Source organism: Thalassophryne amazonica, chromosome 1 (assembly GCF_902500255.1).
Source record: "Thalassophryne amazonica chromosome 1, fThaAma1.1, whole genome shotgun sequence".
Taxonomy (NCBI): domain Eukaryota; kingdom Metazoa; phylum Chordata; class Actinopteri; order Batrachoidiformes; family Batrachoididae; genus Thalassophryne; species Thalassophryne amazonica.
In genome coordinates, this window is record NC_047103.1 from 159,009,023 (window position 1) to 159,024,122 (window position 15,100).

The window sequence follows — 15,100 nt, forward strand, 5'->3', positions numbered from 1 at the left end:
AGCGCTGCACGATGTCTCGCACCGTGGGAAGTCCTTAAAGTGACAGTATCACCTCAAAATCTCTCATCAGCCGTTAAAATTTTCACTGAAAACCAGCTTAATTTTTCGAACCGTGTCCACTTCGATGTGTCTCACAGGTTTAGAAAAAATTTTGATCAAACAAAGCGCCAGTCTCTCAGCAACTTCTCAGACAAAGGAATTCTGACGAGGGGCTGGACGACTCCTCCCACAAGGAGTGCTCACAGGCGAATGACGTCACCGACAGGCGTGGAAAAACTCACGCATGCGCACGAAGGTTCAAGCATGTCTGACGTAAAAACATATGAATGAAATCCATATAGTTTTTGAAAAAAATAAAAAGGACCTATACTTTATTGACAGACCTCGTATATGCGCGGTTCTTAGCCACTTGACACCATCACAACCTCATCAAGACAAAACCTTAGCAACAATCACCACGAATTGTCACAATAAACCATAACAAATACAATTCCAGTAGAACAGGCCACAGCATGCAAGCGCCATGATGTAGCCACAGCTTACATGTCGTGGGAGCAAGCTTGGCAAAATCTTTAGTAAAGAGCAGGTGCCCTACATACTTTCATCGTTATGAAATACGGAAGATGGATACTGCTTGAGGCAGAACAGTACATGCTGTCCCGTGATCTTGACCACATCTTGGCAGTTTCTGTGTTTGTTGGACTTTGTGTTGCATCCATGACACATCAGGATGGTGGAAAACTTTTCAAAAACATTTAAAAAATGCCACAACACATGGTGACATTGCTATGTCCAACATCAGCAAGTGGACAACAGGACTTAACAGTTCCTAGAACAACCTACAATTCAGAATGCATTTTCCTAAACACTGTGATGGTGGGAACCCCCCATTTTTTGTTTGGTTTGTTTGTTTGTTAAACATATCTCACCTTGTGGCTGAGATTATTTCATTTGCTTGTGTGTACGATCACTTTGTCTTTGTATTTTATGTTTAATGAATGAACATTATTGCTGCGAATAGTAATTAGCTTATGATAGTGTGGCTTTTTTTAAGCTATCAGCTAAACTATTCTGGTTACTATCGCTGTATATTTTATGTTTGTGTTAAATTGAGTACTTGTACCTGTTATTGACAGGATGGGGGCATTTATTTAGCAAGTTGTACATGTGAAACAAAAATATTGGTTATATTATTCAATAAAAAGACAAGCGGTAGCGCTTACGCTAAGATGTGATGGTGTTTCTTATGTAACAAGAAGGTACAAAGTAGAACTACTTTGTTTTAGTAAGTAGTGTGTTGTGTATTTCCTTGTGCTTTGTTTCAAGTTTTAGTGAAGCCACGGTAAAATTTAAAGGTGTTTTTGGAGTATTTTTGCTAGCTATCTCTCTAGCTAGGCTTAGCACAGCACCTGTGAAGGCAGAATGGGCACAATTCTCACTGCCCTAAACATTCTTCTGCAAACACAAGCACAAAAAAATACAATACACATGCTTCCACATCGTGGGACATTGTTCTCAAGAAACTGGGGTTTGCTCCCAGCATGGATGGAACACGTGGCACGTGTGCGTGCAGACAGATGGCCTTCGCCGCCAGAAGAGACAGCGTAATTCATGAAGCTCGCTTGCAGCTCCTGAGTGCTTCCCCTGTATTAGTCATCCAACACCACAAGTTCTATTTTCACCAAAACATTCTGCCTGACAGCAAAACAAAACGGACACGCACGTGCACTGTACAACAGAAAGCGCGGGTGCCTCTTTGCAATATCAGGTAAAGGTCAAATAATTCAACATTGCATCATCTGTCCTTAATTACATTCAGCCTAATTTGATAGGTAGAGTTTTTAGTGTAAAGCTACAGTGGTTATGATTTAGTGTCATCTAGTGGTGAAACAGAAAACTGCATTATGTTCTTGTTGGTCATGTTCTTTTGTTTGTTTGTTTCCCACCATGTTTTTGCTTTTTTGACGATGGGGATTCATGTTCCCTGGCCTTCTCCTTTGATAAACATTATGTATGAGCCTCTGTTTCACAAAATTTATGGTCCTCAAACTTGTTAGACCACACTAGCAGCTGGTAGAGGGTGTATATAGGGGAGCAACTACTCATTCCTCTGCTTTTTTTCAGGGTTCTGGCTGCAGTGCAGAATGTGAAAGACGGCGTAGCTATGTCCTCTTTGGATGACTGTGTCAACATTGCAGTGCGACATGGTGGCATCCATGAGGGGGCACATTTTGGTATTAATGCTATATTCCATTCCTGCTAATAAAACTACACAATGTAGCCTTGAGGGCAGCAACAAATACTTTAGAAAGATGATACTGAAAATACAGACCTCTCAAGTAACAACTGAGAAGCCAGTATGTCTGCATACTCTTATATATGACCCGGCGAATCAAAATTACCATACATCACCAATTCTGTTCCTGTTTACTGCTGACTGATTCCAAGAGATATTCAGTAATTGCCATCCTAACAAAAAAACATAAAAAAAACAAAACAAAAAAACAACCCAACAATTACAATTGTGCCAAACTGGTGATTTTGGTGTGTTGTATACTCGTATTTGTAACGGAGGCCAGCAGGTGTCGCTGTGCAGATGTAGTAGTTAGTAAACCTCACTCTCAACAGCTCTTAAGGATTCTCTGATAACAAGGCCAGAGCCCTGGGTTTTAGCCTTCTGGTTAGAGTCAAACTCCCATGCCGAAGATCGTGAGTTTGCATCCAGAGGGGAGTGAATGGGCGGAGTCATAACAACACAACGCAGAGTGCAGCTGCTACATCTTGTAGGGTATGCATAGTTGCACTGAAATTTGTTGCAGTGAGTTTATATTTTGGGAACAGTATTTTCAATGTAGTTTTAGTTTTCATTTCGAGGTAGTGAATTTTGAATTGTTTGACTTTGAGGTGATATTCTGCTCTATTCTCTATGTTGACAAATTGCCATGGCTACAACTATGTACATAGGAACGACTGCACACGTGCTGTAAAGAGGGCCAACTTTGGCTCCAAATCATATTTGGTCTGTAGTTTTGCCTGATTAAGATGATCATGTGTGTAATTATTTCTGTTTTACTGAAAGATTATAATTTTGGGGATACTGCGCATTAGATTTATAGGACACCCCAGTTAAATTTGTTGTTTGTTTGTTTTAAGTTTGGACTAAAGTTACCTCGCTTTATGGTATCTGCCATTTAGGGTGGGGTTTTTTTTTTTTGTGTTTTTTTTTTATTATTTTTTACGTAGAATCCCATTTAAATGATGCAACCTAACTATTTTCAATTCAGTTCAATTGATTTCATTTATATAGCGCCAAATCACAACAAAGCTGCCTCAAGGCGCTTCACACAAATAAGCTCTAACCTTACCAACCCTTACTCTTTAAGTGGACTGACTGAAAAATCTTTCCTTTGTGTTACTTTGGAAGTGCACCCGACAGAGAACTTGGCTGCTGACTAATCGATATGAACTCACTAAAAAGCCTTAAAGGGACCAACAGTGTGTGTGTGTGTGTGTGTGTGTGTGTGTGTGTGTGTGTGTGTGTGTGTGTGTGTGTGTGTGTGTGTGTGTGTGTGTGTGTGTGTGTGTGTGTGGACACCATTTGTATCTACCTTTCTGCAGTGATCAGTTTAGTATAGATGTATTATAAACTTCATGCCCATATGTTTTTCTAACCAGTAGCCAATAAACGGCCGCCCACCTTTTCCGTCTCAGGTGTGCTTCCAAGTCCAAGCCCCAGCTGCAGACTTTATTCCTGCTCTCTGTGCCCAGTGGATGGCAAGGACACAGAACTTTATCTAAACTCTAGGGGTCACAGACCTTCAACCACGTGCAGTTTTTGGTGATTTACTGAGGTCCTTGATTTATTGCATTGGTCAAAGAGGTTGTTTACCTCTGTGTTGATTAGTTTGATTTTTGCATAATGTTTGCGTATTGATGTTCATGAAACTTGGAAGTAGAGTGCGGTTTACTTTTTTTTTTTTTTTTTTGCACAATGTGAGGTGTATAATCTGATGCATAGTTAGGGCCCCTTTTACACATAGTGCAACGTTTGGATGGCATCTGTACGAATACGGTGAAACAGCATGAAACAGTTCGAAATTAGTGCATGAAACATCGCGCATGAAACATCACGCCAACGGGCAGGCATGCACGGACCCGGTGCGAGAGTTCGTGCATGCGCCAGTGTTCATTGAGCAGGAACAGTACCAGGTGCAGCACATGGTGCCACTTATGTGGAATAAATAAAATAATAAAAACCAGCCGGCACCTGTGGGACCACATCGCGCCACTTGTGTGGAATAATGATAATAATAATAATTTTAAACAAAAAATGCACCACCGGGACGCAAACTCATGCCTTTCAAAACCTCTGATTCCCAGTCAGAGACTTTACTACTGAGCTACAGAGCTGTTCTTTGAAAGCTGCAGAAAGCTGCCTCATATCAGGAAGGACATGGAAGTATTACAAAAAAAAAATTAAAATCCCACACCATATAAAAACACCGCATTTATCAAGTGAACAATAAAATATGATCCGTCTGTTCCTCTGCTGATGACCCATGGTCACAGACCAGACATGAGAAGCAGTGTGCTCTGATCATGTCCACATCTACTGGTCAGGTGCGTCCAGTCGGCTGCGTACGCGTTCTGCCTGACACGCATGTCTTGTGGAGGGCGCGCCGCAGCACAGACACTGCCTCATGTGGAACAGCTCATGTGGGTGACGTGATGGTCAGATTGCGCGCTGTGCCTGTGTGTTGTGATCTGACGGTCCGTTTCAACCTGGGGGCTGTCAGTGTCCACTCCATGTGCATGCTCCCTTGCTGCAGCTTGTTGCCACCACGGCGATATATGTTTTTGTTTATGTCCACGTAAATACAGCAATCAGATACACACGCCTCACAGTGGACAGTTGTTTGCCATGACTGTCCAAACACAGTAGGCGTTGGAATGTCCAGAATGACAGATCACCACAGCTGCTTCTGTCGGAAGCCACGCCTCCCGTGAGTTGAGCGCACACACCCATGTGTCAGCGTGTGTGTTTGCAAAGTCACACTCGTGAGGAACTTAGACAAATTTCACATCAGTACAACAGTGATTGTCTGCTGATTGTTGTCGTGTGAAGAGTGCGACTAGCCACACATTTTCTAAGTGCCATGCAAGTGGTGTTAGATGTTCGTGCATGTCACCTGGAATTTGGCCGGCACCTGCCACGAGAGGGTGTGATGGGTTTGCACAGCGCACACTTTGTCTTTCAGGTGCTTGTGTGCACACATAGTTGTAGCAACAGGTGTACGAGGCGTTGGTGACAGGGACAACATTACACGGTTTGCACACGATTCCTGCATCATGCGTGCTAAGTGTGCACTTTGTCCGAACTTTGCCCTATGTGTGAAGGGGCCCTTAGACTTCTGCTGTTTGCTGCTGTCTTTTATCTCATTTGGCTGTTGATTCACCCATTTTTTTATACTCACTTATTACAATTAAGTGTCATGAGGGCCACTGGAGCCTATCCCAGGTGTCACTGGACACAAGGTGGGGTGCACCCTGGACAGGCTGCCAGTCTATGGCAGGGCCACATGTAGGCATAAGGGGCATACCCATCAATTTAAGTAAAACTGATCGTGGTGCTGGGGGGGGGGGGGGGGGGGGTGATGGTGGTGGTGTAAGAGTTGAATGAATGTGGTTGAAGGGCCTGTTACACTTCGGAACTTGCATGCACTCTAGTAATTACCGCTCTCGTTAGATGATGGATTTGATTTGGGATAGGAGGGACAAGTTGAGCTGGCAGCCAGGAGGGAGTGAGTGGTGGCTGGCCACCACTGCTGAACCGCCAACAGGAGAGTGTTATGGTTAAGGGTCGAAACACTCCATGATTGTTGGTAACCATCTGATGACACAACCTCCTGGCTGAGAGCTCTGGTCATTGTAAGATGACTGGAAGAGGTGCATCTTTGGATGTATGTTATCGCAATGCATTGACAAAAATAACCTACGATGTTTAGTATGACTGATTGATAAATCCCTTATTGCATAATTTATTTGGATGGGACAGGTTTTATATTGGAGAGGTGGGGTAAAGTTATTATTACCAGAGTTCCTCATTTTTCTGAACAGCGCACACTTTGTCAGTAAAGATTGTGGCACCTGGTTATATTAATCCCTTGTGAACACACGCATCAATTATATCCAGTGGAAATTGAGTTTTATGCTGTTTATCTCAAGTATTGATGCATGAAAAGATGCTTTTGGGAAAAAACACTTGCATCTTTAGATCATCTGCTTTATTTGCACAAAGCGCTCTGCAAAGACCACAGCTCTGTGTGCAGATAAAAAAGCTGCATGTTAAATCCAAAGCCAGTGGGATGGGTAGCAAAAAAAAAAAAAAGTGATGCTGACAGAAAATTTGAAGCTATATGATAGAAAGTGACTGTAGAGACAAATCCATTATTTCACAGAGCTGACAACGCAGGAAAAAAACTCAGAAGCCTGGTAATTCTTCGTCTTTCTTAATTTTCTTTTTTAGAGGAGTGATGACCATGAGTACGAACTGTTTATTGAGTAGCCACTCCCATCTCAGTCATTTATATCAAGCTTCTTATTCCATCCCATTACAATACTTGCAGTACCAAGCTAATGTCAGCCGAATAGGGCTACAATGAGTAATATTTCAATAATATACTCCATTATCATGTCTGAACACTTACTCAAAACAAAAGTGGTGTTGCGTTGACGTACAACTTTGGACCTGATATGTTCATTACAGTGTGATTGTAGGTTAGTCTCATATTTCGTGCTAGGGTGCAGTCCAAGGAAACCAGGTCCAGTGTGAGTACTTTTGTTTGGTTCTTGCTGCAGGATAAGTACTGGCACTAATGGGCCTCCGGGCCTGTGTCAGATTTACATCTTGCTCTTGTTCCGTACCTTGCAGCTTCACCATGTTTCATTAAAATTAGCCCATAATGTTTGGCGTAATTGTGGTGAAAATCAGACAAACATAGTGTTCAGTCACGGGTGCAAACATAAGCCTTGGTGGAGTTAATTATGCACTAAAAGTGCCACAGTGGGACTGACTCACTGTTTCTCACAGCAAGGATAAGAGTGTGACTTCCCTCTGATGTACTAGTACCATCCTAACAGTCACTGGTACTCAGGTAGGGACTTACTGTAAAACTAGACCAGGGTAATACTTCAGAAACCCTGCTTCCTCACATCACTACTCGTTGAGTGTGGTAGCAGCGCCTGTGGTGGAAAAGCCTGTTGTGACTGACAGAGGTTTCCTGGTGGGGTCAGTGACTACAGGGAGCTGCTGAATAGCAGGCGTGTCTTAATGAGGCTCGTCAGGCTCTGCGCACACACACGCTCCCTTGCTACATCTTTTTCTCTCTCACCCCCTGTATTTCTCCTTCCTCATCACCTTTAGCCGCCTCCCTCCCGCTCCTCCTGTCACTCATCCTCCCTCCACCTCGTGTCTACCCACCTGTGCCCCAGCACCACCCACTCAACTTCACCCTCTTCTGCTTTCGATCAATCTTCCCCCGTTCTCCCTCATTCCGGGTTTTATCCATCGCTCCGCTGTGTCGCCTATTTATCATTCCACCGCCCCTAGCGCTCATCTACCTCCTCACCTCTTTATTCCCTCGCGTAGCTTTCATCCTCTCACTTCCTTTTCTTCGTCTCTTTCACTTTCCTCCCCGCTGTAATCCTCTATCCCCGTCTCCTCCTCGGAGGCTGTTGAACGGGCAGCTCGGGGAGAGAAAAGTGTCGAGGCTGCAGGATTTTCCTTAATCTGCCAAGGCCCTGAGTGCCGATAGCCTCCTGCACCGTTCCCTCTGTTGAGTTCCCAACAATGGCCGCCTGTCTGCGTGGTTCCAGCACATTAACGCCCGTCTGCATGTGGCTTTCTGTCGCTCTCCCATCATCCTTTGCCACCCTCGCTATCTTTTAGAAATTTTTCACTTTGCTATTTTCCCACCTGCTCGTGATTGACGGGTCTCGTATGTGCGCGTTTGGATGCACGTGTGGGATGGCGGCCCTTTGAATGTGTAAGCTGCGTTCACAAGCGCGTGAGAGCCTATTTGTGTGGCTTATACGTGTATCTGTGCGCGTGGGCAACTTCACTTGTGTGAAACCGCGGCGTGCGTGCATGCTTGCTGTGGGAGCGTTGGCGTTGCTCCTCTCCAGTAACAAAGTAAGGAAGCCATCGTGTTTTATCAAATGTCAGGGAATCTTAAGTGTGTCTTTTAAGCACAATAGGCAGTGAAAATGTCAACACTTGAAGGGTCTATTACACTTCAAGCCTTTGGTGCACTTTTTTTCCTCTCCACCTTTCTGATTCCTTTATTGATGTTTTCATAGGAATTTGAAAGAAAGAAGAATATCAACCCGTTTATGTCAAGAATAGATTCAGCTCAGCAGTCGAGTGGTTAAGCTCCAACTATTAATGGTTATCTGCCATGATTTGATCTACGGCGTTATATGGCGGCTTTTTCCTGACTCTGTGTGGAAAGAACATCCGCAGGTTTTCCTTATTTCATAGCTACAATAACATGTTTGGTCTCCTTTGAGTTCAATAACAAAGTTCATTATGTTACAGAAATCCCCGCGGTGGACCGTCCATCACATGTGCACGTACATATACAGTATATATGCTGCGCTAAACCACTCCCACCTCTGTTGTCATGGAGAACACGTTTCACCCATCCTTCCATAAAGAACAATATTGCCTGCACATCTTTTGCAATAACAGAGCCATTGTGCGCGGCTGTGGAGGTTTATAATATCTGTATACGTGCTGCTTTTGTGTGTGCATGTGAGTTTATGTGTTGTTTAGCGTGTTTAGGGGAGATAACGCGAAGGACGAATGCTGCCGTAGCTGTCGGGCCACGAGTGGAGAATAGGGTCTTTGTTGCAACGTTAGCTTTTCATTACAGCGTTGGGGTGACCCCCTGAACCCCGCTAGACAGGCCGTCTGCGTGTCACTTCCTGTCCGCGCTTGCTGAGCGATGCTACTGGCAGGCTATTGTCCCTGGGAGAGTGCGATATGATCGGGGAATGTGTCCTAATGTTTGCAGATTGGCTCGCCGGAGCAACAATTACACTTGGAGAAGGTTCCCAGCGGGGATGTTGAGCGATAACAGCCTGGGTGTGGAAGCGGGTGAAAAAGGCTCTGTGTGTTTCTCCTCCACGTGTGTGTGTGTTCTTTGTGGCAGTGATGATCTTTTATTGTTTTAATAGCTCAGCCACGTGGTCCTGCTTGCACCTAGAAGCCACAATGGAGAAGTTTTTCCAATTTTCCTCCTAAATGAAGTCTGAAATTGCCTCCTTTGTTTTTACTGTTCATTTGTTGCTCATCACATCTTCATAAAACGAAATGAGGAAAATGAAGGTGTATTGTCAGATTCTCATAGGGTTTTGGGTTTGATGCCAGTCTGCCATGCAAGATAGTGATGTAAAAATACATCAGAATAAGTGTAAAGTGTTGTTTTGCTCTGTTTTTCGTAGCACCCCCCCCCCCCCCCCCGCCCCACCACCACCAAGTAAATAAATAATTTAAAAAAAAAGCAAAAAAGAGAGTGTGTGTGTGGGGTGTATAGGACTGACTCTGTTCATGCATCTGTCCATGAATCTTTTAGGCATAACTCTTAAAGCATTTGGTGGATTTTGATAAAACGTAACACAATTGTAACACATAATATGAAGATGTGTATGAAACAAAATCATTCCAGTCCAACAACTTCGACTGGAGATAATTAGAATTTTGTTTTTAATTGTGGCATCATACAGGGTGTCCCAAAAATAGTGCCACAAAATCATTTGACTCTAATTCTGCAGTGGCTAATCTGAATTCTGAATTTTCAGACATTAATATATATGCGAGGAATTTCTTCCCACGTAGTTTGAGACTGATCCAGTGAGGATGCCACTTACAATCGGGCAAAAAGGGAAACTGGTGGAATTCTACTTTGAGACCATATCGATCATGCAAACTCAACAATAATATCAATGTCATTTTGCAGTTAGAAAAGCTCCAGACAGAAAGACAATATAGAGGGTTGTAAAGAAGTTTCAAACAAAGGGAGATCTGGCCGAACCAGAGGAGTGGTGCACATACTGAGCACATCTTGTGAATGGCAACATTCTTACAAACTGAGGTGAAATTAGAAATGAACACCAGACATAAAATTCCCTGAGATATGACATATGACACTTTTTTGGGACACCTTGTCTTATATTGTTTTCACACAAGTGCAACTCCCGCTAAACTGTTTGGTGGAATTCAGTAGAGGTTCACATGATGGTAGTTGTGCACGAAGGAAAATAATTCCCTTCTGATGTTTTCAGTGAAAGATAATTGGACTTCATTTAGCTTGATGTATGACATGATACTGACCATGTCAGTGTAACTTCTCCTCCAAACAGATGTTTGTTTGTGGATTTTAATGAAACTTCATACAAAGATAGCATGCCTTATCAAGATGTGAATGAAGGAAACAATTCTGGTCTGATGTCTTAAAAGGGAGCTACATTTTTTTTTCAGTGATACATCACATGATATTGTCCATGTAAGCGCAGCTCCTCCTAAACTGTTTTTTTTTTATCTCAACAAAACATTGCACAGTGGTAGCACACCATGTGAAGAGGAAAATAAGTCTGGTCCAAAGTCTTCAAGGGGAGATAATTGGACTTTTGTCAAATTTGCCAGTTACACGCACAGATATTGACCAGTTTGCTCATTCAAGTGTTTCTTCACAAACGATTTGCCACCACTGATACATAATAATGTGTAAGAAATAACTATGGCAGGTGTGTGTGTGTGTGTGCGTGTGTGTGTGTGTGTGTTGGGGGGGAGTCATTTTGGGAGCTTGATCACAGATTTTTAGTCTTACAATATCTCCTTCTCTCTCTTTGTCACAGTGACAGGGTCGGCGTGTGGGGGGATCCTAGATGCAAGCGAGGCGGGTTACATCACCTCCCCTGGTTATCCTTTGGAGTACCCACCTCACCAGAACTGCCACTGGATCATCACAGCACCCGAGCCCTCGCAGCGCATCGTCCTCAACTTCAACCCACACTTCGAGATCGAGAGGCTCGACTGCAAGTAAGATGGGGGCTACATGGGAGTCAGGCGGCTTTAATAAGGGAGTCAAAGTCTGTAAACCGCTTTTTTTTTCTGTCAGAGCAAAATTGCTTTGGCCACTAAGACTTTATGGTGTATTATTATTCCGGCTGAATGATGACTTGTGGTGACATTTTCATTAGTATGCAGCAAAAGTGTTTGTATCTCAAATAAATAATTTCCTATTGAAGTGCGCAGTTTTTTCCCCCTTTGCATAATGTTCAAATTCACTACCAGTGGTTTGGCTTCAGCCTACGTTATTGAAACTTTTTCCACATTTTGACCACAACTGGTCATTTGCAAAGGAAATTTTAATTGTAGACACAAGCGTTCTGCAAAATGCAGACCATTAAGAGGGCTGTGGTTTTCTTTTTTTATGTGCAAATGGTGAGCACATGAGCTCTTTTCAGTGCCATCTGTTTTCACATTCACAACATTGCACACATTAAGTCCTGGATGCTGCCCAGTACTTATTATGGGCCTGTTAAAAAACCCTTCTTTGGAAGGATTACTAAGGTAAATTCCTTGCTCAAGGGCATATCAGCTGTACCAATCAGGCAAATTAGCGCTATGCAACGGTAGCCGCGCTTGGAATCTTGTTGAAGCGTTCCGGTGTCCCGACGAGATGATCTACCCGTCGAGAAGACCTCCAACGCGCAACTCTGTACCCTGAACCTTAAACACCTCCCCCCGGTGACTTTATCTACCTCTCTTGACGGGACACGGTCACCCGTCAAGATGAGCTCCCATACAGAAGAAAACCCAGTAAATTTTTGTCTTTACATAAAAACACAATAATAAGTGTCTTTTCGATTTAAAAAGTAAAAACTTGCATTTACATGCTGTCTTTAAAGCAAAATATTGTCGTTTGATGATGGGGAGCTCAGCTCGGTACACGTAACTGTCGATTTGCGCGATGGGGATATAGCTCATCTCGACAGAACACCGGTTTGCATTTATCTCTATATGGATTCACATTTTCAAAGCTAATATTTCAGATCTTTGAGAAATATGTCTATCCTAAGATCGCCAACAGGGTACTGGGGAGGTACCCTGTTGGTTGTTAGGGGAGGTGTTAGGGGAGATGATGGTCTAGTGGTTAAGCTGTTGGGCTTGAGACCAGAAGATCCTGGGTTCAAAATCCCCACCTGACTGGAAAATCACTATGGGCCCTTGGGCAAGGACTTAGTCCCCTATTGCTCCCGGTGTGTAGTGAGCGCCTTGTATGGCAGCACCCTGACATCGGGGTGAATGTGAGGCATTTTGTAATATAAAATGCAGTCCATTTACCATTTTACTGTCAGCAATGTAAATTGCAACTGTAAGTAACTTTTGTTCGGAGCATTTTTGCTTGAATACTCAGGAGAGAACATAAATAACTCAAACTAAGGGCACAGCGTCAAACTGGAAGTCCTTCGATTTTGCATGCATGCGCCATTGAGCTATATTATCTGATATTTCAAATAAAATCCTCAGAAATGACAAAGACAAACAAATCCACAGCAGCCAGCAGGTGAGCGGTGGGTCCTGGCACACTATCGGTCACTCAAACTGACCACACCCCTAATCTTAATCGTAAATGAATGGATTAAAGTAGTTTAAACTGATGACTTATATCAACATTCACCCCCGTACATTTGTCATGTACAGGTAAACTAGTTGTCAAGATCAAAACTGTTTTTTGGTACCGGGCCATAGACTTGTTTTTTTTTTTTTCTGCTGTAAAGATGGAGAATTTAACATGGAGTTCTACGGGGATTGACTGGATTTTGGAGCTAGCCTCAAGTGGCCATTCAAAGAACTGCAAGTTTTGGCACATTAATTTTGGTGTTATTTCTTGGGAACAACAACATTTAATAGTTGAGATAAATCTGAGAGTCTTTTTTTTTGTATGCTGAGACAAACATGCTGTGTGGCGTTATTGGTGTAATCTCACTGCCAAACCTCCATCTGATAATCAAATGCCAAGCAGCGTTGAAAATGTGTATGATGGCATTTACGCAGAGAAATCAGATAGTACGAGGGCATGAAAGACCAGATGGATGAAAGACAAAAATGATATTAGTTTGAAGTTCGTAGTGGAAAAGGCCAATGGAGAATAAACAAGGAAGGGAAGAAGAGGGAAAATTGGATCCAGCTGTTTGAATCAAAAGTGCATTGACCGGTTTCCTTTCTCAGAAACATGAATAATCCAAATCATGTGTGCTATTGTCTTTTACTTCAGCCTGAGGAAGAAGCCCCAACTGTTAAATTCCAGTTTTATATAAACGGGTCAGTGAGAATGGTACACAATCCAAGCAGTCTGAAACCCTTTTTGGACCCTTCAGTCTGTTTTGACATGAACACATGTGATTTATTGATCCAGTCTTGGAGTTCCAGACATATATTTCTCCATCCTTGTTCCAATCCTCACTTTTCTCTGTGCACTAAAGATTTCATAATCAGATGTTTGTGCGTTGAAGCACTTTGGCCAGGACAAAATATTCTGAATAATGCACAAACGATGACTTTGACAGTATTTTGTAATAATTACCAGCACACAGTTGTGTTGCACAATCATCTATTACCACATAACCCGAAGAGGACTGAAGAGGATTTGGGTGGGACTGACACGTCGATTCTGCTTTTACTTGAGGACTGTTGAATGTGACGCACATGCAGTTGCAATATTCTATGAACCAGCAGGTGGCAGTAAACAGAAGACACTGGAGATGAGGGATGTTGGAGGAGGACGGAACTTCTCTTAAATGTAAAATCACAACCCAAACTTTATGTTGCCTGCACAGCAACCTTTACTGGAGCCATGATCATTTCCAACGTACTTGGGTGACCTGGATGAATGGATTTTCTGTTACAGGGCGATTCCACAGGGCACCGTGTTACTACGATCGCCCACGATCCAAACAGTGCAAGAATGGCACGAGACGACTTAATCCAGATCGACTCTTACAGGCTGTCTTATAAAGTGCAAACCGGCAACTGGCAGGTGTATAAAGTGCAGACCTGTTAAACTGCCTGAAAACGAAAAAAAGGAGTTGTGTCCTTGGCCAGACATGATCAAAAACCGCCACAAACGCTGCTTTGGCTTCAAATTTTTACCCCAGTGGAGCACGATCAAAAAAAATTCAAGCCATTGTCACTATGAATACACCATTTAAAGAAGTTTGAACATGATTGAAGCTGTTAAGACTGCAAATACCCCAAAGTTACAGTGTACTACCAATGATTTTGCAAATCGGGAAGGAATTTTTGAACAGTTAAAAAAAATTGGATCCCGATGTCAAATCTGGTGCTGACGTTGGCCGTAACTACTACATATGCCAGGTTTGTTCAAGATTCACACAGCTGGATCAAGAAGTTACTATGATGCTTCAAAACATTCCCGGATTTGCTATTCGGGATTCAATGGGAAGGAGCAGTGCTCTGTGGAATAGCCTCATAAGACAGAAAAAATCACTAAGACGCTTTTGCGCCAGATCTTTAAGGAGAGGCTCTTTTTTTTTTTCAACCTGTGACCTATCAACTTTCATGCTCTTTTCAACTTTCAGTCTAATCTGAGGATCTGTGAGTACCATTAGAATGACGTGTTAAAACAGCTGTTACTTGGGGAGAATCAGGTGAGGAATATCACTGGGACGCTGAGGGCGTGTTAGAAACCACATTTTCTCTGTGTTCATTTCTCTGCAACTCCAAATCAGTTTCGGATGAACAGTAACCCATAATAACCTCTATGGTCGGACGGTTCTGAGAGATATTATACCTAAATTTCTTGTTGTTAAATAAAACCATTAAACTGATGTTTAATACTGAATGTTGACTGTATAACATATATTATATAATGCTGAGTGGATCCTTGTCATTTGATTGATGCTTTGTATGTCACATGACAAGGATTATTCGTGTATTTTGAAAGCAAATGCATTACATCTTGGTCACCACACATACCACATACAACACTAAGCCAATAAATTGCTAAAGCAT

General features: G+C 42.8%; 1 protein-coding gene across 2 annotated transcripts in view; it reads left to right on the forward strand.

Moving 5' to 3' along the window:
• nrp2a (neuropilin 2a) overlaps window positions 1-15,100 on the forward strand; it is a 174,351-nt gene that overhangs the window by 13,227 nt on the left and 146,024 nt on the right. For both annotated transcript variants that reach the window (XM_034177397.1, XM_034177390.1), the window contains exon 2: window positions 10,918-11,101. In XM_034177397.1, the coding sequence (XP_034033288.1) occupies window positions 10,918-11,101 (184 nt within the window). The remainder of the gene's footprint in view (window positions 1-10,917; window positions 11,102-15,100) is intronic.